General features: G+C 47.1%; 1 protein-coding gene across 1 annotated transcript in view; it reads right to left on the reverse strand.

Annotated features, from left to right (window-relative positions):
* Positions 1 to 24,187, reverse strand: part of ACOX2 (acyl-CoA oxidase 2) — a 235,665-nt gene that overhangs the window by 148,819 nt on the left and 62,659 nt on the right. The window contains exon 3 of the mRNA XM_063940885.1: positions 5,216 to 5,367. Within this exon, the coding sequence (XP_063796955.1) occupies positions 5,216 to 5,367 (152 nt within the window). The remainder of the gene's footprint in view (positions 1 to 5,215; positions 5,368 to 24,187) is intronic.

Consider the following 24,187-nt stretch of genomic DNA (forward strand, 5'->3'; position numbering starts at 1 on the left):
AAATAGCTTTTAAGCAACCCTCCACGCGCTTATCTGTCGGTTCTTTCAAAGAGGTAACGGTAGTTACAGGCAGAGCAGAGGACACCACCAGCCGCACCACTTGTGAATCCACCTGCGGGGTGTTTCCCAATTTTTACTTAGCTCTGCAGTGAGGGGATAGCGAGCCAGCATCTTCTTGTGAGGTGTGAATTTCTTTCCTGGATTTTCCCAGGATTCCTGACGTATGTCAACTAAATGGTCAGAATGAGGTAAAACTTGTTTAACAACCTTTTGACGTTTAAATCTGTCTGGTTTCTTAGAGGTAACAACAGGCTCTGGGTCATCATCAATTTGAAGAATCAACCTGATAGCCTCCAATAAGTCAGGAACATCCACCTGTGAAACAGATTCCCCATCAGAAGCATCTGGATCAGTGTCTGACGGGTCAGTATATACGCCATCTTCATCAGACGAAGTGTCCGGAACATGGGTGGATTGTGAGGAAGTTATGGCCTGCTTAGAGGACCCCTTGGTCTTACGCGGGCGAGGGTTAGGTTTTTGTTTGTTCAGTGAGTGATTCAATTGCTGTAACTGAGTGGACAGGAGACCTGCCCATGGCGGATTAACCGCAGGGACAATATGTGGCTGTACCGGCACGTGAGGTCCCAGAGGGGGCGTAAGTCTAGTTACCAGCGTATTCAGTAGAGAGGAGAAAGTAGCCCAAGGTGGGTCATTATGGACCCCCATTGCTACGGCCCTACTGGGGGGTAGAGAACCCCCGGAACCTGAACCCTCCACAGCTATATTTTCCTCTATTGCGTCTGTAACATCACCACCATGCATTGTGGGATCAGCCACAGACCGGCCGCCCCTTGAAGCTGACATAATATGAAAGAGTGAACCACGGGCAACACAGTACAATAACAGCAGTATAATAACTGACCAAGAACCCCCTGTGCAGTGTGATAGCACAGAGGGATTCAAGAGGTATTTAGTGACTGAAAATCACAGAGAAAAATACACAAAAAGTATATCCTGTGAACTACCTATATTAAATAATAACACCGATGCACTTAGGGGTATATGCAATTAGCGGCGAATCGCGGCAATTTTTTCGGCCGTTTTTCAATTCGACACAATTCGACAGTCTAATTTCGGCAAGTGGGTGCCGAAATTGACCATATGCAATAAAAAACGGATTCGACAGTCCCGCTGACGAAAAACGGCCGATTTGACGGATTTTGTTCCGTTTTTTTAAAAACGGGGAAAAACGGGGAAAAACATGGCGTGGGGTCCCCCCTCCAAAGCATAACCAGCCTCGGGCTCTTCGAGCTGGTCCTGGTTCTAAAAATCCGGGGGGGAAATGGACAGGGGATCTCCCGTATTTTTAAAACCAGCACCGGGCTCTGCGCCTGGTGCTGGTGCAAAAAATACGGGGGACAAAAAGAGTAGGGGTCCCCCGTATTTTTTACACCAGCATCGGGCTCCACTAGCTGGACAGATAATGCCACAGCCGGGGGGTCACTTTTATACAGTGCCCTGCGGCCGTGGCATTAAATATCCAACTAGTCACCCCTGGCCGGGGTACCCTGGGGGAGAGGGGACCCCTTCAATCAAGGGGTCCCCCCCCAGCCACCCAAGGGCCAGGGGTGAAGCCCGAGGCTGTCCCCCCATCCAAGGGCTGCGGATGGGAGGCTGATAGCCTTGAGAAAATGTAAAGAATATTGTTTTTTCCTGTAGTACTACAAGTCCCAGCAAGCCTCCCCCGCAAGCTGGTACTTGGAGAACCACAAGTACCAGCATGCGGGAGAAAAACGGGCCCGCTGGTACCTGTAGTACTTCTGGAAAAAAAATACCCAAATAAAAACAGGAGACATACACCTTGAGAGTAAAACTTTATTGCACACCTGCCGATACACACATACTTACCTATGTTGACCCGCCGACTGCCACGTCTCCTGATCCGACGATCCGGGGTACCTGTGAATAAAATTATACTCACCTCAATCCAGTGTCCAGATATAAATCCTCGAACTTGGCAAAACAAATAAACGCACACCCGAACCAGCGGACTGAAAGGGGTCCCATGTTTTCACATGGGACCCCTTTCCCCGAATGCCGGGACACCACGTGACTCCCGTCACAGAGGTCCCTTCAGCCAATCAGGAAGCGCTACTTCGTTGCACTCACCTGATTGGCTGTATGCGCGTGTGACCTCAGACAGCGCATCGCAAAGCCTCTCCATTACTTTCAATGGTGGGAACTTTGCCGTCAGCGGTGGGGTTACCCGCGGTCAGCCGCTGACCGCGGTTGACCTCACCGCTGATGCAAAGTTCCCACCATTGAGTATAATGAAGAGGCTTTGCGAGGCGCTGTCTGAGGTCACACGCACACAGATATGCTGCTGGTATACTCCGTATGCTCACAGCTTTGCGATTCTATAGCGATGACTCTACGTTAGCAACAGGACTCCATGCACTGAGAACGTTACTTATAGTCCGCAGAAGATGGATGTATAGCTCTTTATAATAGCCAATAGTGAGTAGTCCATTAACTCCAAAGCGCTCCTTAAAGGTGGGACAAATGTCTATTTGCAGTCTCAGTAAGCTGCTGATGCGTTTCACAGCTCCAGGCTGCTTTATCAATCTTTGACCTTTGATAAAGCAGCCTGGAGCTGCGAAACGCGTTAGGAGCTTACCGAGACTGCAAATAGACATTTGTCCCACCTGTAAGGAACCGCTTTGGAGTTAATGGACTACTCATTATCGGCTATTATAAAGAGCTATACATCCATCTTCTGCGGACTATAAGTAACGTTCTCAGTGCATGGAGTCCTGTTGCTAACGTGGAGCCATCGCTATAGAATCGCAAAGCTGTGAGCATACGGAGTATACCAGCAGCATATCTAGGACCCTAACAATAGTGCATGGAATCCTAATACCATCAAGGAGCCACTGCCATAGGAGACGACGTCTGGAACTTAACAGCTGGTAATAGCCTTTGATATTGAGCTCTTTAGAAAGAAGCCGAAATTATTGTTATAGATCCATTACCAGTGCATGGGACATTGATACACTATTGATCATTCAGTCTCTAATTTTTTTTAAATACCCCTATATGTGTTATTGGTTGTTTTTATAACCTAAATGTTATTGTTTATTACTATTAGCTACAGTATATATAAAATTGCTTGTTTTACCATTAGCGCTGTTCATCTTTTATATTTACTAACCGTCGGTTTTGGTCTCCCCCCCATGTCACTAAGCAGTAACCTCTCAGCTTGGGCTGGTATGGGAAAATAGGGGGAAAGATAACGCAGAGTTACCCCTATTTTCTTATAACCAGCTGCACTAGCAGGAGGGCTGATGCTATATCAGGGGGACACACAGCATGGGATTCCCCTGCTATAATGGCAGCCAACCGCAAACTGGTCAGCCTAGGGCTGAATTACTTGTAAGGGTGGGACCCCAAACTTAAATTAAGGTCTCCCCCTCCTAAAGGATCCACCACCCTGCACTCACTGCACTAGGCTGTACTAGCCATGACATCCGTTTCCATGCTCCCAGCCAATCAGTGCTTACACATTCATGCATATGGCAGTGTCTGCAAGTGATCTGTCATTTTGCATAGGCACTGCACACAGATGAAAAAAACAAAACCAGCCTTTCTGCAGCGGGGTACACTGGGTTCCACAGGGAATAACATCGGGGTGTAGAGTAGGATCTTGATCCGAGGCACCAACAGGATAAAGCTTTGACTGTTCCCAAGATGCTCAGCGCTGCCTCCTCTATAACCCTGCCTCCGTGCACAGGAGCTCAGTTTGTAAGTTGGTGCCTGCAGTGCAGGCAGCTAACAGGCAGGGCTGCTCCAGCAGCCCTTAGAACAGCTTTTTAAAGTGAAGATTGAAGACTTCAAGGGCTGCAGCAGAGGCACTATATGTGCTAGATGTCAGTCTGACATCTCCTGCTGCAGCTCCATCACTTCCCCCGGCGGCGCTTTATACTCCCGTGTCCCTGAATGCTGGGTACTTACAGTGGAGGCTCCGGTTCTCTCCGTCAGGCACACACACCAGCCGCAGCACTCAGAAAGGAGGAAAGAGGGTCCCCCAGATGGGACCCGCTGGAAATCACGGCCGGTGGGAAGTATAGGGACCCCACTAGACCACCAGGGCAGGGGCACAAGTCGGTGTAGCTGAAAAAACGTTTACATATGGCCCACAGTACCCGGTGGTGAAGTCCAGCAAGGGGATAAGGCTCTGACCTGTAGCCCCTCCCCCAGCCCCAGGGCGCTATTTAGAGTAAATGTTCCCGCCCTGGAGCTGCATCTGCGTTTGGGCGCCATCTTCACATGCTGAGCCGATCCTGGGACTGTTTGGGCGGATCCTCCTCTGTAAAGCCACCTGCATGTCAGCGCTGTGCATTTTACAGGACACTTAAGTATTCTACATGTCTGTTGACAGTGTTAGTTAAGAAACAGTGCATTACTTCAGGGTTATGTAGTACAAGTACCCTGTGATATACATCCAGTCTTTACTGTGCATTGATATATCTATTGATTTGTATAGCTTTACTTAGTGCTACTTAGTATTGCTAGTCCAGTGCAGTTTTATTACTTGTCATAATTTCTGCATTGTACATGTGACTGTGTGTGTGTGCATATAGCTGCTGTGTGATTTCCATTCCGTGTATCTCACTCAGATTGCTATCCCTATATTCTATACCCTGAGGGAGGCTAAGGGGTATATGCAATTGCGGTCGAATTCCCGAAATTGTCGAAAAACTGGACTTTTTCGCCCCCCAAAAAAAATCGACAATGCAATTCAGTACTTTCCGTCAAAAAAACGGACTTTCCAAATTCGACTTTTTGAATTCGACATTTGTCAAATTCGACTTTTCTGCAATGGTACAAATGCGGCAATTCGACAAAAGTATATTCAATTGAAGTTTGGAAATTCGACAACAGTGCTTTTAGACAGTAAATTCGTCATTTTCAATCCGCCACACTTTGGTGGGTGAATCTAATAAAAAAAAATTGGCTGTATGCGCGTGTGACAATTGTGTTCCAAATAGTAAAAGCAGAACGGAATATGTTGACGCTATATAAATATTATTACATAATAAGAATACACTGATATTGCTGCGGATGAGGATTGGATCTTATAGTAATGTCATGTACTGTGGTACAAACAAAGCATTGTTAAAACAACAACAGCAACACAAGACCTGCAGGAACGTACCATGTCCAAGTTCGGTTTGAGCGTAGGTTCCTATAATTTGATAATTACTTGCAAGGGGGAGCCACTTGGCAATTTGCTCATCTGTCCCCAGAGTGCTGAGGGTCTTTATGAAGACTTTGTGGATGTTGAGGCCAACCTCTCCACCTAGAGCCCTGAAATGACACAATCAAGATTCACAAAACGGGTGCTAGGAGAATTGGGACTGCACGTTTATGTTGGACATAAAACACCACAATAAACAGACAGACTTATTTTTTTCATTAGCATAGATCCAATTTACAGCAATTTTCTTCCAAAATATTATAGACAGCATGACTATGAGCAAATCCACAGTAACAGATAATGTATAAAGGCAAACGGCAGTTATAACTTTCTTAGGTACAGTAACATAATTCATCTTTGTATGCAATGGCCGATGTTCACACAACGGAGCGATCGCACTGCGACTGTGCCAAGGGACCTTTGCGATTGTAGTGAGAACTTCATCACTCAGTGAGTGACATGGTGTGTCGTGACCATTTATGGGGTGTGTATCTGCATTCAGCTGTGATCATGTACTCAGAGACACAGGGCATAAGTGTCGCTACTGCCCCAGCCAGTCTACGTAGCCATAGTCCTACCCTTACAGTCGATGTTCCTCGTTCTAGTGCACAGACTGTGAACGTGTATGCAGTTGGTGGGCGTCTCTTCTCATTTCTGGCCAGCAGGGACACTTGCTAACATTAGCAGTTCAGTAGCCTAGGAAATCGTAAATGCAATTGCTTTTGTGTACAAATGTGAATTAGGTCCATAAGGCCCGATACTGATATGTATGCAAATTTCTGGTGCAACTGCCATTTAGTAAAAAAATAAGAATTTACTTACCGATAATTCTATTTCTCTGAGTCCGTAGTGGATGCTGGGGCTCCTGAAAGGACCATGGGGAATAGCGGCTCCGCAGGAGACAGGGCACAAAAGTAAAGCTTTTACAGGTCAGGTGGTGTGTACTGGCTCCTCCCCCTATGACCCTCCTCCAGACTCCAGTTAGGTACTGTGCCCGGACGAGCGTACACAATAAGGGAGGCAATTTGAATCCCGGGTAAGACTCATACCAGCCACACCAATCACACCGTACAACTTGTGATCTAAACCCAGTTAACAGTATGATAACAGAGGAGCCTCTGAAAGATGGCTTCCTAAACAATAACCCGAATTAGTTAACAATAACTATGTACAATTTATGCAGATAATCCGCACTTGGGATGGGCGCCCAGCATCCACTACGGACTCCGAGAAATAGAATTATCGGTAAGTAAATTCTTATTTTCTCTATCGTCCTAAGTGGATGCTGGGGCTCCTGAAAGGACCATGGGGATTATACCAAAGCTCCCAAACGGGCGGGAGAGTGCGGATGACTCTGCAGCACCGAATGAGAGAACTCCAGGTCCTCCTTTGCCAGGGTATCAAATTTGTAAAAATTTACAAACGTGTTCTCCCCTGACCACGTAGCTGCTCGGCAGAGTTGTAATGCCGAGACCCCTCGGGCAGCCGCCCAAGATGAGCCCACCTTCCTTGCGGAATGGGCCTTAACAGATTTAGGCTGTGGCAGGCCTGCCACAGAATGTGCAAGTTGAATTTTGTTTCAAATCCAACGAGCAATCGACTGCTTAGAAGCAGGTGCACCCAACTTGTTGGGTGCATACAGTATAAACAGCGAGTCAGATTTTCTGACTCCAGCCGTCCTTTAAATGTATATTTTTAAGGCTCTGACAACGTCCAACAACTTGGAGTCCTTCAAGTCGTCTGTAGCCGCAGGCACTACAATAGGCTGGTTCAGGTGAAACGCTGATACCACCTTAGGGAGAAAATGCGGACGCGTCCGCAGCTCTGCCCTATGTCGAATGGAAAATTAAATAAGGGCTTTTATAAGACAAAGCCGCCAGTTCAGATACTCTCCCGGCCGAAGCCAGGGCCAGTAACATAGTCACTTTCCATGTGAGATATTTCAAATCCACATTCTTTAGTGGTTCAAACCAATTGGATTTGAGGAAATCTAAAACTACATTTAGATCCCACGGTGCCACCTTAGGCACCACAGGAGGCTGTATATGCAGTACTCCTTTGATAAAAATCTGGACCTCAGGGACTGAGGCCAATTCTTTTTGGAAGAATATTGATAGGGCCGAAATTTGAACCTTAATAGATCCCAATTTGAGACCCATAGACAATCCTGATTGCAGGAAATGTAGGAAACGACCCAGTTGAAATTCCTCCATCGGAGCACTCCGCTGCTCGCACCACGCAACATATTTTCGCCAAATACGGCGATAATGCTTCGCGGTGACTTCCTTCCTTGCCTTTATCAAGGTAGGAATGACTTCTTCTGGAATGCCTTTTCCTTTTAGGATCTGGCATTCAAACGCCATGCCGTCAAACGCAGCCGCGGTAGGTCTTGAAAAAGACAAGGACCCTGCTGAAGCAGGTCCCTTCTCAGAAGTAGAGGCCACGGATCGTCCGTGACCATCTCTTGAAGTTCCGGGTACCAAGTCCTTCTTGGCCAATCCGGAGCCACTAGTCTTACTCCTCTTTGCCGTATAATCCTCAATACCTTTGGTATGAGAGGCAGAGGAGGAAACACATATACCGACTGGTACACCCAAGGTGTTACCAGCGCGTCCACAGCTATTGCCTGCGGATCTCTTGACCTGGCGCAATACCTGTCCAGTGTTTTGTTGAGGCGAGACGCCATCATGTCCACCATTGGTTTTACCCAACGGTTTAATAGCATGTGGAAAACTTCTGGATGAAGTCCCCACTCTCCCGGGTGAAGGTCGTGTCTGCTGAGGAAGTCTGCTTCCCAGTTGTCCACGCCCGGGATGAATACTGCTGACAGTGCTATCACGTGATTCTCCGCCCAGCGAAGGATCCTGGCAGCTTCTGCCATTGCCCTCCTGCTTCTTGTGCTGCCCTGTCTGTTTACATGGGCGACTGCCGTGATGTTGTCCGACTGGATCAACACCGGTCTTCCTTGAAGCAGAGGTTCCGCCTGGCTTAGAGCATTGTAGATTGCTCTTAGTTCCAGAATGCTTATGTGAAGAGACTTTTTCAGGCTCGACCACACTCCCTGGAAATTTCTTCCCTGTGTGACTGCTCCCCAGCCTCTCAGGCTGGCATCCGTGGTCACCAGGATCCAATCCTGCATGCCGAATCTGCGGCCCTCCAATAGATGAGCCTCCTGCAACCACCACAGAAGGGATACCCTTGTCCTCGGCGACAGGGTTATCCGCAGGTGCATCTGAAGATGTGACCCTGACCATTTGTCCAACAGATCCCTTTGCATGGAATCTGCCGAAAGGGATTGCTTCGTAAGAAGCTACCATTTTTTCCCAGGACTCTTGTGCATTGATGTACAGACACCTTTCCTGGTTTTAGGAGGTTCCTGACCAGGTCAGATAACTCCTTGGCTTTTTCTTCGGGAAGAAAAACCTTTTTCTGAACTGTGTCCAGAATCATCCCCAGGAACAGCAGACGAGTTGTCGGCATTAATTGGGATTTTGGAATATTCAGAATCCATCCGTGCTGCTTTAGCACCTCTTGAGATAGTGCTAAACCCATCTCTAGCTGTTCTCTGGACCTTGCCCTTATTAGGAGATCGTCCAAGTATGGGATAATTAATACGCCTTTTCTTCGAAGAAGAAATATTATCTCGGCCATTACCTTTGTAAAGACCCGAGGTGCCGTGGACAAACCAAACGGCAGCGTCTGAAACTGATAGTGACAGTTTTGTACAACGAACCTGAGGTACCCCTGGTGTGAGGGGTAATTGGAACGTGGAGATACGCATCCTTGATGTCCAAGGATACCATAAAGTCCCCTTCTTCCAGGTTCGCTATCACTGCTCTGAGTGTTTAGAATAGGCCTTACCGAGCCATCCGGCTTCGGTACCACAAAAAGAGTGGAATAATACCCCTTCCCTTGTTGTAGAAGAGGTACCTTGACTATCACCTGCTGAGACTACAGCTTGTGAATGGCTTCCAAAACCGTCTCCCTTTCTGAGGGGGACGTTGGTAAAGCAGACTTCAGGAAACGGCGAGGTGGCTCTGTCTCTAATTTCAACCTGTACCCCTGAGATATTATCTGCAGGATCCAGGGATTTACCTGCGAGTGAGCCCACTGCGCGCTGTAATTCTTGAGACGACCGCCTACCGCCCCCGAGTCCGCTTGCGAAGCCCCAGCGTCATGCTGAGGCTTTTGTAGAAGCCGGGGAGGGCTTCTGTTCCTGGGAAGGAGCTGCCTGTTGCTGTCTCTTCCCTCGTCCTCTGCCTCGTGGCAGATATGAATAGCCCTTTGCTCTCTTATTTTTAAAGGAACGAAAGGGCTGCGGTTGAAAGGTCGGTGCCTTTTTCTGTTGGGGAGTGACTTGAGGTAGAAAGGTGGATTTCCCGGCCGTAGCCGTGGCCACCAAATCCGATAGACCGACCCCAAATAACTCCTCTACGCATCGCCTGTCCACTGTCGTGTCCATAAAGCTCTTCTGGCCGAAATGGACATAGCACTTACCCGTGATGCCAGTGTGCAGATATCTCTCTGTGCATCACGCATATAAAGAAATGCATCCTTTATTTGTTCTAACGACAGTAAAATATTGTCCCTGTCCAGGGTATCAATATTTTCGATCAGGGACTCTGACCAAACTACCCCAGCACTGCACATCCAGGCAGTCGCAATAGCTGGTCGTAGTATAACACCTGCATGTGTGTGTATATACCTTTTTGGATATTTTCCATCCTCCTATCTGATGGATCTTTAAGTGCGGCCGTCTCAGGAGAGGGTAACGCCACTTGTTTTGATAGGCGTGTTAGCGCTTTGTCCACCCTAGGAGGTGTTTCCCAGCGCTCCCTAACCTCTGGCGGGAAAGGGTATAAAGCCAATAACTTCTTTGAAATTAGCAGTTTTTTATCGGGGCACCCCACGCTTCATCACACACGTCATTTAATTCTTCTGATTCGGTAAAAACTACTGGTAGTTTTTTCACACCCCACATAATACCCTGTTTAGTGGTACCTGTAGTATCAGCTAAATGTAACATCTCCTTTATTGCCAAAATCATATAACGTGTGGCCCTACTGGAAAATACGGTTGATTCGTCACCTTCACCACCGGAATCAGTGCCTGTGTCTGGGTCTGTGTCGACCGACTGAGGCAAGGGGCGTTTTACAGCCCCTGACGGTGTTTGAGGCGCCTGGACAGGCACTAATTGAGTGTCCGGCCGCCTCATGTCGGCAAACGACTGCTTAAGCGAGTTGACGCTATCCCGTAATTACACAAATAAAGGCATCCATTCTGGTGTCGACCCCCTAGGAGGTGACATCCTCATATTTGGCAATTGCTCCGCCTCCACACCAATAACGTCCTCATACATGTCGACACACACGTACCGACACACAGCAGACACACAGGGAATGCTCTATACGAAGACAGGACCCACTAGCCCTTTGGGGAGACAGAGGGAGAGTCTGCCAGCACACACCGAAAAGCGCTATATATGACAGGGATAGCCTTATGATTAAGTGCTCCCTTATAGCTGCTTTTATATTAATATATTGCCATTTATTTTGCCCCCCCTCTCTGTTATACCCTGTTTCTGTAGTGCAGTGCAGGGGAGAGACCTAGGAGCCTTCCTGACCAGCGGAGCTGTGACAGAAAATGGCGCCGTGTGCTGAGGAGATAGGCCCCGCCCCTTTTTCGGCGGGCTCGTCTCCCGCTATTTAGTACATTTAGGCAGGGGTAAATATCTCCATATAGCCTCTGGGGCTATATGTGAGGTATTTTTAGCCTTTTTAAAGGTTTTCATTTGCCTCCCAGGGCGCCCCCCCCCAGCGCCCTGCACCCTCAGTGACTGCCGTGTGAAGTGTGCTGAGAGGAAAATGGCGCACAGCTGCAGTGCTGTGCGCTACCTTAAGAAGACTGCAGGAGTCTTCAGCCGCCGATTCTGGACCTCTTCTTGCTTCAGCATCTGTGAGGGGGCCGGCGGCGTGGCTCCGGTGACCATCCAGGCTGTACCTGTGATCGTCCCTCTGGAGCTTCATGTCCAGTAGCCAAGAAGCCAATCCATCCTGCACGCAGGTGAGTTCACTTCTTCTCCCCTCTGTCCCTCGTTGCAGTGATCCTGTTGCCAGCAGGAATCACTGTAAAATAAAAAACCTAAGCTAAACTCTCTAAGCAGCTCTTTATGAGAGCCACCTAGAATTGCACCCTTCTCGGCCGGGCACAAAAATCTAACTGGAGTCTGGAGGAGGGTCATAGGGGGAGGAGCCAGTACACACCACCTGACCTGTAAAAGCTTTACTTTTGTGCCCTGTCTCCTGCGGAGCCGCTATTCCCCATGGTCCTTTCAGGAGCCCCAGCATCCACTTAGGACGATAGAGAAATTAGCAAATACCGCAGCTGCCGGGATTTGTATTGAGATGCCCTCTGGAGATGTCTCAGATTCACCGCTTGTGTACGAAGACACAGACATCAGACGCACATCAGTCAATAATGGAACTTCTGACTCACCCATTACTTGCGGTGTCACACACTCACACAGATACTTACAAACCCTCACGCACATTACTACACTTACTGCTTCTGCAGGAGTCCGGATTCCAACGCTGGAAGAGAAGACACCGATTTGGAACGGGAGTAATTACAGACTGATTAAGCTAATTGGAAACGTCCAATTGCTTAATTAGTCCTTACAGGGGGTTCCGATGGAGTGCCAGAGCAAGTCCAGGTGATTTTTCATACAAATAAGGATTTAAGGAAAAATCAGGCTTGCTCTGGAGGTGCGTGAGTGTGTCCCATTTTCTGTCCTTTTTTAAAATTCTCATCCTCAATTGAATTTTCCCCCCCTTAGGATTTTATTGGCTATTTACTCGGTAGACCACAAGAAAGATGCTTTGGATGGAGCCAAATTATCACTGGATGCAGAAAAGGCCTTTGACATGGTGCTATGGCCACACCCGTATAACACACTACATAGATTCGGCTCCTCAGATCAATTTATCACTATTCTTCGCACTCCATTCAAACATGGAACTGTCAAGGCTGTCCTGTCTCCATTACTATATTTATCATCCCTACAATATTCTATTCCAGTTGTGCTGGATATTCACATAACGTTCTATTCCTTTACTTTTTCTTTGCCCCATCCCCTGACTTATGTGCATACCTTTGTCTGTCTCTCCCCCTTACCCATTTAGGTCTATGTATATAATTACAGGTCTATATGTACATTGTGTATCTTCTTATCTCTGTTTTGATACCTTTTGCAATTATATGATATGATGTCTAGGATGTACGTCATGACTTCTCGAATTCTAGATATATATCCCTTCAAAGGACACTTTAATCATGTTAAAGGTTGGACAGGTCTTCTTCTCTATGGTTTAGGATGGGCGATCTTAGATTTGTTTATTGTTTATTAGCACTACCCCTATTATGTTTTGAGCAGGATACACATTTGTGACATACTCTTGTATTGTTTTTTTTGTTTTTTTTTTAAATAATTTATTAGGGGGATCAAAACACAATACAATAATACAACTGTCAAAATGCAAAGATGTAAAAGCAAGTGCATAAATCCGGAAAAGACAATGTGGACAGCATTTTGAATATGATCCATCTTAACAATTTAAAGAGAAAGGAAGAGATAGAGAAGGAAAGAAAAGAGAGAGGAAAAAAAAAGAAAGAGAATAGAAGTTGTAATGAGGTAGTAGTTGAGAGGGGCAAAGGCAAAGATCAATAGAAGAGGTAGAGAAAAGGAAGAGAAAGAAAAAGAAAAAAAAAGGGGAGAGGATAGGATGTGTGGACCCTCGGTAAAAGAGCAAAATGAAAATTGATGAAGCCGAGAACAGGATGACAGATCAGAGAGCGAATGGGGAGGCGACTTGCTGAAGGGAGATCCAAGGGGACCATACGGAGTAAAAATTTTTGGAGGAATTATTAATGATGCTAGTCATATATTCCATGCGGTACACGTACCAAGTACGAGCTAATATAAATGGAATGGAAGGGGCAGCTGCACGTTTCCAGTCCATCACAATTTGACAGGTGGTCGCAGAAACCACATGACACATCAATTGGTTTTGGTATTTGGATAAAGTTGGGACATAAAATGGTAGAAGAAAAAACTTAGGGTTGTATGGAATAGGCATTTGTAATAGAGTTGTTATGTAGGCAATAACATCTTTCCATAGTATAGCTATTCTAGGGCAGGACCACCATATATGTATGAAGGAGCCTTCTGCATTCCAACCCCTCCACAACCTGTCAGAAGAACCAGGGTAAATTTTGCAAACGCTAGAAGGGACATAGTACCATCTGTAAAGTAATTTGTAAGTGTTTTCTTGATTCCTAACGCATATAGAACTAGAGGCAACGTTGGCCCAAGTCTCTGTCCATTTGTCCTCAGCTAGGCTAGCGTGGAGGTCGGATTCCCAAGCCGTCTCGTAGGCGGTAGGCTGGGGGGGAAGGGTCATCAATAAGTAGTGTGTATATAAGAGACCTCTAGTGGAAGAATGTCTAAGGCACAAAGCCTCAAAAGCAGTCAGTTGGCGTTTGGTAATAACTGGGTGCACAGTAGAGTGAAAATATCTATTTTGAAGGAACTGAAAAAAATGTTTAGTGGGGATAGATATAGCCTCCTGAACTTGAGAAAACTGGGGAAAATTTGCATTTGCGGAGATATCATTAAGAAACAGTATGCCCCTGTTCTTCCACGGGAGGAATGATGTATTGTGCATACCCGGAGGAAAAGCAGGGTTATGTAGAAGCGGCACAATCGGAGATGGGAAGGGGGCTAGGCTGTATTTTTGTTTGCAGAGTCCCAAACAGATAAGGATTGGGGGATGATCGGGTGGGAGACTACATTTTTGGGCCGGTTGGACCTCGAGATCCACAGAAGGGAGGAGACAAAAGAAAGCCCCAATTCAGCAGCCTCAATATCAGTCCAAACCTTCCGTGCCTCAGGATTACACCATTGCACACAGTGAGCCAATTGCGCTGCAATATAATAACATCTAAAATCTGGGATACCCAGACCACCACCACCACCATGGCTAGGGTGCTGTAGCAGTTGTAAGCGAATCCGGGGACGCTTATTAGCCCAAATACAACAAGAGGACTGGAATCTTAAAAATTTGAATACATAAGAGGGGATGAAGATTGTGAAGTTTGGAAAAGATAAAGGAGCTTGGGGAGCACGTTCATCTTTACTGAATTAACACATCCTATCCAGGACATAAATAAAGAAGACCACAAAAGCAGGTCTGATTTGACCTGGTCTAGAACACGGGGGAAGTTAGCCTGAAAGAGTTGGTGATGCCAATGGGTTAAATAGATACCTAGGCATTTAAATTTGCGTTTATGCCAATTAAACAGGAAAGAAGCTTCAAGAGTCAATTTGGTCGGACCCGGAACATAGAGATCAAGTACTTCAGTTTTGTCAGTATTGATTTTATAACCAGAGAATTTGGAATAAAGGTCTATTTCGGCCAAGAGAGGTTGCAGAGATTGGACCGGTTGTCCCAGGGATATCAGGACATCGTCTACATAGAGCGCAATTTTGAGCTCAGTTGGGCCTATTCACACACCAGCAATGTCAGCATTGGCACTTATCCTCGCAGCTAGGGGTTCCATAACAAGGGCAAATATTAAGTGGGAGAGCAGGCAGCCCTGCCTGGTATCTTTAGCAATCCCGAAAGGGGAAGAGGTGAAGCGGTTAACAGAAACCGTGGCTGAGGGGAAGTGGTACAGTGCCTGAACACCTTGGAGAAATCTACTGGTAAACCCCATTCTGTGGAGTACCTGAAAGGCAATGGACCATAAAATACGGTCGATTTGTTTATGGATAGAGTGAATTACATCTATGGCTCTCCTAATGTTATTGGACGCCTGGCAACTTGGGATAAAGCCCACCTGGTCCGGGTGAATGAGGTGGGGAAGGTAAGTGGCAAGACGCAGATTTTGGTGTAGATCTTTAGGTCTACATTGAGTAAAGAGATTGCCCGGTAATTAGCACATTTTGAGGGATCTTTATCAGGTTTTGGGATCACCACTATGTCAGCTTGCAGCGAAGCAGGTGTAAAGGATGCGCCACTCAGAAGGTCGTTCAATAAAGAGGTGAGGCGGGGAGCAAGTTCAGGTGCAAATGTTTTGTAGTATTGAGCAGTAAAACCATTGGGTCCTTGGGTAGCGGAGGGTCACATGGACTTAATGGCAGCAAAAGTCTCTTCTTGTGTGATGTCAGTATTCAATGAGGACAATTGGCTATCAGTTATACAAGATAGGGATGAATTGAGCAAGTACGACTGGACCGCTTCAGTATCGCGTGAAGAGGCAGGGGGTACTGGCAGGTTATACAGGTAATTACAGAAATCTCTAATTTCGTCAACCATCACTCTGGAATCGTATGTGAAGCCTTTTAGAGTAGAAGAATAGAGTTTGTCAATGGAGGCTAGGGCCTGCTTATGCCGTAGCTTGTTGGCTAGCAAAGAGTCGATTTTATCAGATTTGTCATAAAACCTCTGGCGTAATTTCCACAGAGTAGTGGCAGCGTGACGGGAGAGGAGAGCATTCAATTGTCCTTTAAGGTTATCAATCTGGGTAAGAAGAGCAGTTGTAGGATTAAGTTTATGTTGGGCTAGAAAGGCCGAAATTTGAGGTTCAAGAGACGAGACCTCTTGTGTCATCTATTTCCGCATAATAGAAGCTTTTTCTATTACGTGGCCTCGGAGAGTAGCCTTGTGGGCTTCCCATACGATTCCAGGAACAACATCAGGGCTCTTGTAGTTTTTATGAAAAATCCAATAAATATATTTAAATACCTTTTTTATAACCCACTTACTGTATTTTAAAGTGCACAGACTTAATAATTCTCTACAGCGGTTTCTATAAGGGATGAGAAGCACAACATTTCAGTCCCAGGATGAGGCAGCAGAACAGCTGGGCACACCCTTGATGACACATGGTGTTGAAAACAGCTGATTGGACAAGCAGGGAAGCCATTCAGCTACTTACAAGGAACTAGGAATTAATGTAAAACGCTATGCTTCCTGATGCTTATTAAAGGAAAAGAACCCTGCAACCAGGATCACTGCTGAAATACCGCCCAGAGTGTCCTTTGGACACCATAGGCAGGCACCCTGCCATGTGCACAGCTGCTCTGAGAGTCTTCAAGACTCTGGTCACTGCTGCACTTCCAGGTGGGTGCTGGTGGCCCTGCCCCCTAACCACCACTTCATGCACTAAGGTGGTAGGGCCAGTCAGAGGCGGATTGGGATGGAAAACCAGCCTGGAAAATTAATGGAAGCAGCCCTAATGGGGGCGGAGTCTTTTGATGGGGTGTGGTCTGTCAAGGGGGACGGGATCCCTCCTTATAGAGCCTGAGGGGTGTATAGTGCATGTCACTGGGTTGGGAGGGGGGTGTTACTGTATCTAGGGGGCTAACACACTGACACACTGATGCTGACACACAAATAGACACTGACACACTGATGCTGACACATAAAATGATGCTGATGCACTGACACACAGGCAGATGTTAGCAAAGTGATGCTGACACACAGATGCTGACACACAGACACAAACACACAGATGCTGACACACAAACAGATACTGACACACATACACACAGAGTTTATGGAGCTCACAGCAGAGCCCTCTGACACCCACCTCAGCGCACAGTAGCTGTCAGCACATGCAATACATAAATCCCACCCCTCATTCAACACACATAAGTAACTGACACCCAGCTGGCAAAAAACTCCCTACCCCTGCATTATACAGCAGCGCCAGTAGCCCCCCTCTCTCTCCCCTGAAGCAGCCGGCAAGCCCCATCTCTGTCCCCACACAATGGCCAGCAGCCCCCCTCTGTGTTCCCACCCATCAGCAGTTCTTTCCCCCAGCTGCAGCCCCCCTCTCTCCGCAGCAGTGGCCGGCAAGCCCCTTCTCTGTCCCCACTTAGTGGCCAGCAAACTACGCTCTCTGTACTCCTCCCGCACCAGCTCTCTCCCCCCGCAGCAGCCGGCAACACCCCTTTCTCCCCGCGCATTGGCTCTCTCCCACGGTGGCCAGCAAACCCCCACTATCTCACCCTAAAGAAGATGCTGTCTTCTTCTGCAGCGGCTGGCAACCCCCGCCGATGGTTCGTAGTGCCCACTGACTGCCTCGGAGCAGGAGTTAGGACTGGGGCAGATATGAATTGGCCCGGGCATGGTGGATGGGGGGAGCACAGCCTGTAAAGAGGACGGGGCCGGCCCACCAGCAAACCATCCCGGCGTCCCACTTGACCAATCCGCCCCTGGGGCCAGTACATGGAGCTGTTAAGCCCTGTTACGGCACTAAGTGGCAGATTTATTAAGCCTGTGAAGTGATAAAGTGGAAGGTGATAACGCACCAGCCAATCAGCTCCTAACTTCCATGTTACAGGTTGGGTTTGAAAAATGATAGTTATGAACTGACTGGCTGGTGCGTTATCACCTTCCACTTTATCACTTCACCAGGCTTAATAAATCTGCCCCTTAGAGTTGTAAGTACTGGTATTCATGATAGTGACAATGGCTGAAACTGCAAACAGAAGTAGAGGGGCCGACGTGATGCATATGCATGAAGCCGTGTGTATAGTCACTTTGGCAAGCTGTTAGCAAAATATTCACATTCAGAATGCAGCCGTATATGGAGCTGTGCAATCTGAATCCGGCCCTAAATTCAAAAATTCAGTAGAATAGTTTGGAAATGAATGAGACTGATCTAGGGTATTGAAAACTGCTTATTGGACAAGCTGGGAAAGGTTCTGAAGTGGAACTAGCGGCGGTGCATTGCATCGGGTCTCACCGAAATACAGAGGTCTGCAACCAGCGGCACTGTAATGATTCAGACTGACTCACTGGCTGGTATGTAATGAAGTCCGAGTTCGGAGGCCATGAGGTATGCCGGCTGAACTTGGAAATTTAAAGGGGCAATCATGTAAAAGGCTAAACCATGCCTTGTACATGATTGCCCCTTTTAAAAAAAGTCAGAGTTCGGCTGGCACCCCCAGCATCACTAATGTGAATTACTAGTAATGTGTACCCAGCATTACAGTATGTAGCTGTGTCTGCCACCTCTTTTTTTTTTTTTTTTGCGTGGTTAAACAGAGTGGGCAAACAATACATTGACAAAAGGGACAAACTGTCAGGAAAACCAACGTCCAACAAAAACCACAATTTTAGAATAGACAACGAAAATAATCAAAAATAAAACATTAGTAATCAAGTATCAAATTTGGGAGGGGAGGGGAAGAAGGAAGAGGGGGATAGGGAAGAGGGGAAACCACAATATAATCCAATCACAGTACATATCCTGGAAATAGTGAGATCAGAAAAAAATAAGATTTTACTTACCGGTAAATCTATTTCTCGTAGTCCGTAGTGGATGCAGGGGACTCCGTAAGGACCATGGGGAATAGACGGGCTCCGCAGGAGACAGGGCACTTTAAGAAAGAATTTGGATACTGGTGTGCTCTGGCTCCTCCCTCTATGTCCCTCCTCCAGACCTCAGTTAGAGAAACTGTGCCCGGAAGAGCTGACAGTACAAGGAAAGGATTTTGGAATCCAGGGCAAGACTCATACCAGTCACACCAATCACTCCGTATAACTTGTGATAAACTTACCCAGTTAACAGTATGAACAACAACAGAGCATCAGATCAACCCTGATGCACCACAACATAACCCTCATTTAAGCAATAACTATATACAAGTATTGCAGAAGAAGTCTGCACTTGGGACGGGCGCCCAGCATCCACTACGGACTACGAGAAATAAATTTACCGGTAAGTAAAATCTTATTTTCTCTAACGTCCTAGTGGATGCTGGGGACTCCGTAAGGACCATGGGGATTATACCAAAGCTCCCAAACGGGCGGGAGAGTGCGGATGACTCTGCAGCACCGAATGAGCAAACACAAGGTCCTCCTCAGCCAGGGTATCAAACTTGTAAAACTTTGCAAGTGTGTTTGAATCTGACCAAGTAGCTGCTCGGCAAAGCTGTAATGCCGAGACCCCTCGGGCAGCCGCCCAAGAAGAGCCCACCTTCCTTGTGGAGTGGGCTTTCACTGATTTTGGAAACGGCAAACCAGCCGCAGAATGAGCCTGCTGAATCGTGTTACAGATCCAGCGTGCAATAGTTTGCTTTGAAGCAGGAACACCCAGCTTGTTGGATGCATACAGGATAAACAGCGACTCAGTTTTCCTGACTCTAGCCGTTCTGGCTACATAAACCTTCAAAGCCCTGACCACATCCAGCAACTCGGAATCCTCCAAGTCACGAGTAGCCACACGCACCACAATAGGTTGGTTCATATGAAAAGATGACACCACTTTTGGCAAAAATTGTGGACGGGTCCGCAATTCTGCCCTGTCCATATGGAAAACCAGATAGGGGCTTTTATGTGACAAAGCCGCTAATTCTGACACACGCCTAGCTGAAGCCAAGGCTAATAGCATGACCACCTTCCACGTGAGAAATTTTAACTCCACGGTTTTGAGTGGCTCAAACCAGTGTGACTTCAGGAAACTCAACACCACGTTAAAGATCCCAAGGTGCCACTGGAGGCACAAAAGGGGGCTGAATATGCCGCACTCCCTTTACAACGTCTGAACTTCAGGAAGAGAAGCCAGTTCTTTTTGAAAGAAAATGGATAGGGACGAATTCTGAACCTTAATGGAACCCAATTTCAGGCCCAAAGTCACTCCCGACTGTAGTAAATGAAGGAAAACGGCCCAGCTGGAATTCCTCCGCAGGGGCATTCCTGGCCTCACACCAAGCAACATATTTTCGCCATATACGGTGATAATGTTGAGCCGTCACATCCTTCCTAGCCTCTTATCAGCGTAGGAATGACCTCATCCGGAATGCCTTTTTCTGCTAGGATCCGGCGTTCAACCGCCATGCCGTCAAATGCAGCCGCGGTAAGTCTAGGAACAGACAGGGCCCCTGTTGCACAAGTCCTGTCTTAGAGGCAGAGGCCACGGGTCCTCTGAGAGCATTTCTTGCAGATCTGGATACCAAGTCCTTCTTGGCCAATCCGGAACAAAGAGTATTGTTCTCACTCCTCTTTTCCTTATGATTCTCAGCACCTTGGGTATGAGAGGAAGAAGAGGAAATACATAGACCGACGGGAACACCCACGGTGTCACCAGTGCGTCCACAGCTATCGCCTGAGGGTCTCTTGACCTGGCGCAATATCTCTGCAGCTTTTTGTTGAGGCGGGATGCCATCATGTCCACCTGTGGCAGTTCCCACCGACTTGCAATCTGCATGAAGACTTCTTGATGAAGTCCCCACTCTCCCGGGTGGAGGTCGTGCCTACTGAGGAAGTCTGCTTCCCAGTTGTCCACTCCCGGAATGAACACTGCTGACAGTGCGCTTACGTGATTCCCCGCCCAGCGAAGAATTCTGGTGGCTTTTACCATCGCCACCCTGCTCCTTGTGCCGCCTTGGCGGTTTACATGAGCCACTGCGGTGATATTGTGTGACTGAATCAGAACCGGTTGGTCGCGAAGCAGGGTCTCCGCTTGACTTAGGGCGATGTATATTGCCCTTAGTTCCAGGATATTGATGTGAAGGCAAGTCTCCTGCCTTGACCACAGCCCTTGGAAATTTCTTCCATGTGTGACTGCCCCCCACCCTCAGAGGCTTGCATCCGTGGTCACCAGGACCCAGTCCTGAATGCCGAATCTGTGACCTTCGAGAAGGTGGGCACTCTGCAGCCACCACAGGAGAGACACCCTGGCCCTGGGGGATAGGGTGATTAATCTGAAGATGTGATCTGGACCACTTGTCCAGTAAGTCCCATTGGAAAGTCCTCGCATAGAACCTGCCGAAGGGAATGGCCTCGTATGATGCCACCCTCCTTCCCAGGACTCGAGTGCAGTGATGCACTGACACCTGTTTTGGTTTTAATAGATTCCTGACCAGTGTCACGAGCTCCTGAGCTCTCTCTATCGGGAGATAAACCCTTTTCTGGTCTGTGTCTAGGATCATGTCTAGGAGAGGCAGATGAGCTGTAGGAACCAACTGCGACTTTGGAATATATAGAATCCAGCCGTGTTGCCGTTACACTTCCAGAGAAAGTGATACGCTGTTCAGCAACTGCTCTCTTCATCTCGCTTTTATGAGGAGATCGTCCAAGTACGTGATAATAGTGACACCTTGCTTCCGCAGGAGCACCATCATTTCCGCCATTACCTTGGCGAATATTCTTAAGGCCGTGGAGAGACCAAACGGCAACGTCTGAAATTGGTAATGACAATCCCGTACCGCAATTCTGAGGTACGCCTGATGAGGTGGATAAATGGGGACATGAAGGTATGCATCCTTTATGTCCCGAGTCACCATAAAATCTCCTCCTTTCAGGCTTGCAAGGACCGCTCTTAGCGATTCCATCTTGAACTTGAACCTTTTCAGGTATATGTTCAGGGATTTTAAATTCAATATGGGTCTGACCGAACCGTCTGGTTTCGGGACTACAACATGGTCGAATAATAACCCCCTCCTTGTTGAAGGAGGGGAACCTTGACCACCACCTGTTGAAGATACAATTTGTGAATTGCAGTTAACACTGTTTCCCTCTCGTGGGGGGAAGCCGGCAGGGCCGTCGGTGAGAGGGCATCTTCTCAAACTCCAGCTTGTATCCCTGAGACACAATATCTATTGCCCAGGGATCTAACAGGGAGTGAACCCACTTGTGGCTGAACTTACGAAGGCGTGCCCCCACCGGGCCTAGCTCCGCCTGTGGAGCCCCAGCGACATGCGGTGGATTTTTGTAGAGGCCGGGGAGGACTTCTGTTCCTGGGAACTAGCTGTGTTGTGCAGCTTCTTTCCTCTGCCCCCGCCTCTGGCAAGAAAGGACGCACCTCGGACTTTCTTGTTTCTTTATTCGAAAGGCTGCATTTGATAATGTCGTGCTTTCCTAGGCTGTGCAGGAATATAAGGCAAAATATCAGAATTACCAGCTATAGCTGTGGAGACCAGGTCCGAGAACCCTTCTCCACACAATCCTCAGCCTTCCATATGCCTCTTAAGTCGGCATCATCTGTCCATTGCATATTCTACAGGACACGTCAAGCAGAAGTCGACATAGCTTTGACTCTAGGACCCAGTATACTCATGTCTCTTTGGGCATGTTTTATATATACATATCTCTTAAGACAGCATCTTTAATATATATATATATATATATATATATATATATATATACACAAACAAATATAGAAAACCACAGCACTCGCCACCCCAGAAGCGGGGTGCAGTGTCTGCACTCACCACTCATAGGGTGGGGTGCATGCAGCCCATGGCCACCTACCCAAATACATACAAATAGAGAATTCAGCACTCACCATAGCAAGCTCACTTGTCCTCACAACATCAATAAATAAATGATGGGGGTTTAGTTAGTGAATTGGCCAATGCACGGAAGCCTGCATACCGCTCCACGGTACCCCACCTACATGCAGGTCCTACACTATCACAAAGCCTTAAGAATTAAAACCTGGCAACTGTATCACATAATATAACTGCAAATATGCCCACTAAGTTTAATGTATGCCTGCCACATATCTAGTGGCTTTTAAAGGCATACTAGTCACCTGACACAGCCGGTAAATTACTAAGGAGCAGCTGACACAGGTTTAGAACAATTGAGATTACACAGGGGTGCATGAAAAGGCCTGTGACCATGGTTAATAAGAGTTAACCAAAGATTAACCCCATAATATACAAACAAATATAGAAAACCACAGCACTCGCCACCCCAGAAGCGGGGTGCAGTGTCTGCACTCACCACTCATAGGGTGGGGTGCATGCAGCCCATGGCCACCTACCCAAATACATACAAATAGAGAATTCAGCACTCACCATAGCAAGCTCACTTGTCCTCACATCATCAATAAATAAATGATGGGGGTTTAGTTAGTGAATTGGCCAATGCACGGAAGCCTGCATACCGCTCCACGGTACCCCACCTACATGCAGGTCCTACACTATCACAAAGCCTTAAGAATTAAAACCTGTGTCAGCTGCTCCTTAGTAATTTACCGGCTGTGTCAGGTGACTAGTATGCCTTTAAAAGCCACTAGATATGTGGCAGGCATACATTAAACTTAGTGGGCATATTTGCAGTTATATTATGTGATACAGTTGCCAGGTTTTAATTCTTAAGGCTTTGTGATAGTGTAGGACCTGCATGTAGGTGGGGTACCGTGGAGCGGTATGCAGGCTTCCGTGCATAGGCCAATTCACTAACTAAACCCCCATCATTTATTTATTGATGTTGTGAGGACAAGTGAGCTTGCTATGGTGAGTGCTGAATTCTCTATTTGTATATATATATATATATATATATCTATATATCTATATATACATATGTATATCTATATACAGACTAGGGTCTCAATCTTTGCTGATAAGGTACCTGTCCACGCTGCCACAGCGCTATAAACCCATGCCGACACAATCGCCGGTCTGAGTAGTGTACCAGAATGTGCACGCTATCTGCAGGATCCCTGAGAATAGCTGTTACGTCAGGGCTACCTTTTGGGCAAACGTGACACCCTAGGGGAAGATTCCCATCATATCCTGGCCCTAGTGGGGAAAGGATACTGCCTGAGAATTCTTTGTGGGAAACTGCAGTCTCTTGTCTGGAGATTCCCACTCTTTTTCTTCATGAGAGGAGGGAAATTTACCTCAGCTTTCTTCCCCTTAAAACATGTGTACCCTTGTGTCAGGGACAGATGAGTCATCAGTGATATGCAAATCATCTTTTATTACAATAATCATATATTGAATACTTTTCTGCCATTTTGGCTGTAACTTTGCATTATCGTAGTCGACACTGGAGTCAAACTTCGTGTCGATATCAGTGTCTATTATTTTGGATAGTGAGCATTGAGAGACTCTGAAGGTCTCTGCGA

Source organism: Pseudophryne corroboree, chromosome 9 (genome assembly GCF_028390025.1).
Source record: "Pseudophryne corroboree isolate aPseCor3 chromosome 9, aPseCor3.hap2, whole genome shotgun sequence".
NCBI lineage: Eukaryota > Metazoa > Chordata > Amphibia > Anura > Myobatrachidae > Pseudophryne > Pseudophryne corroboree.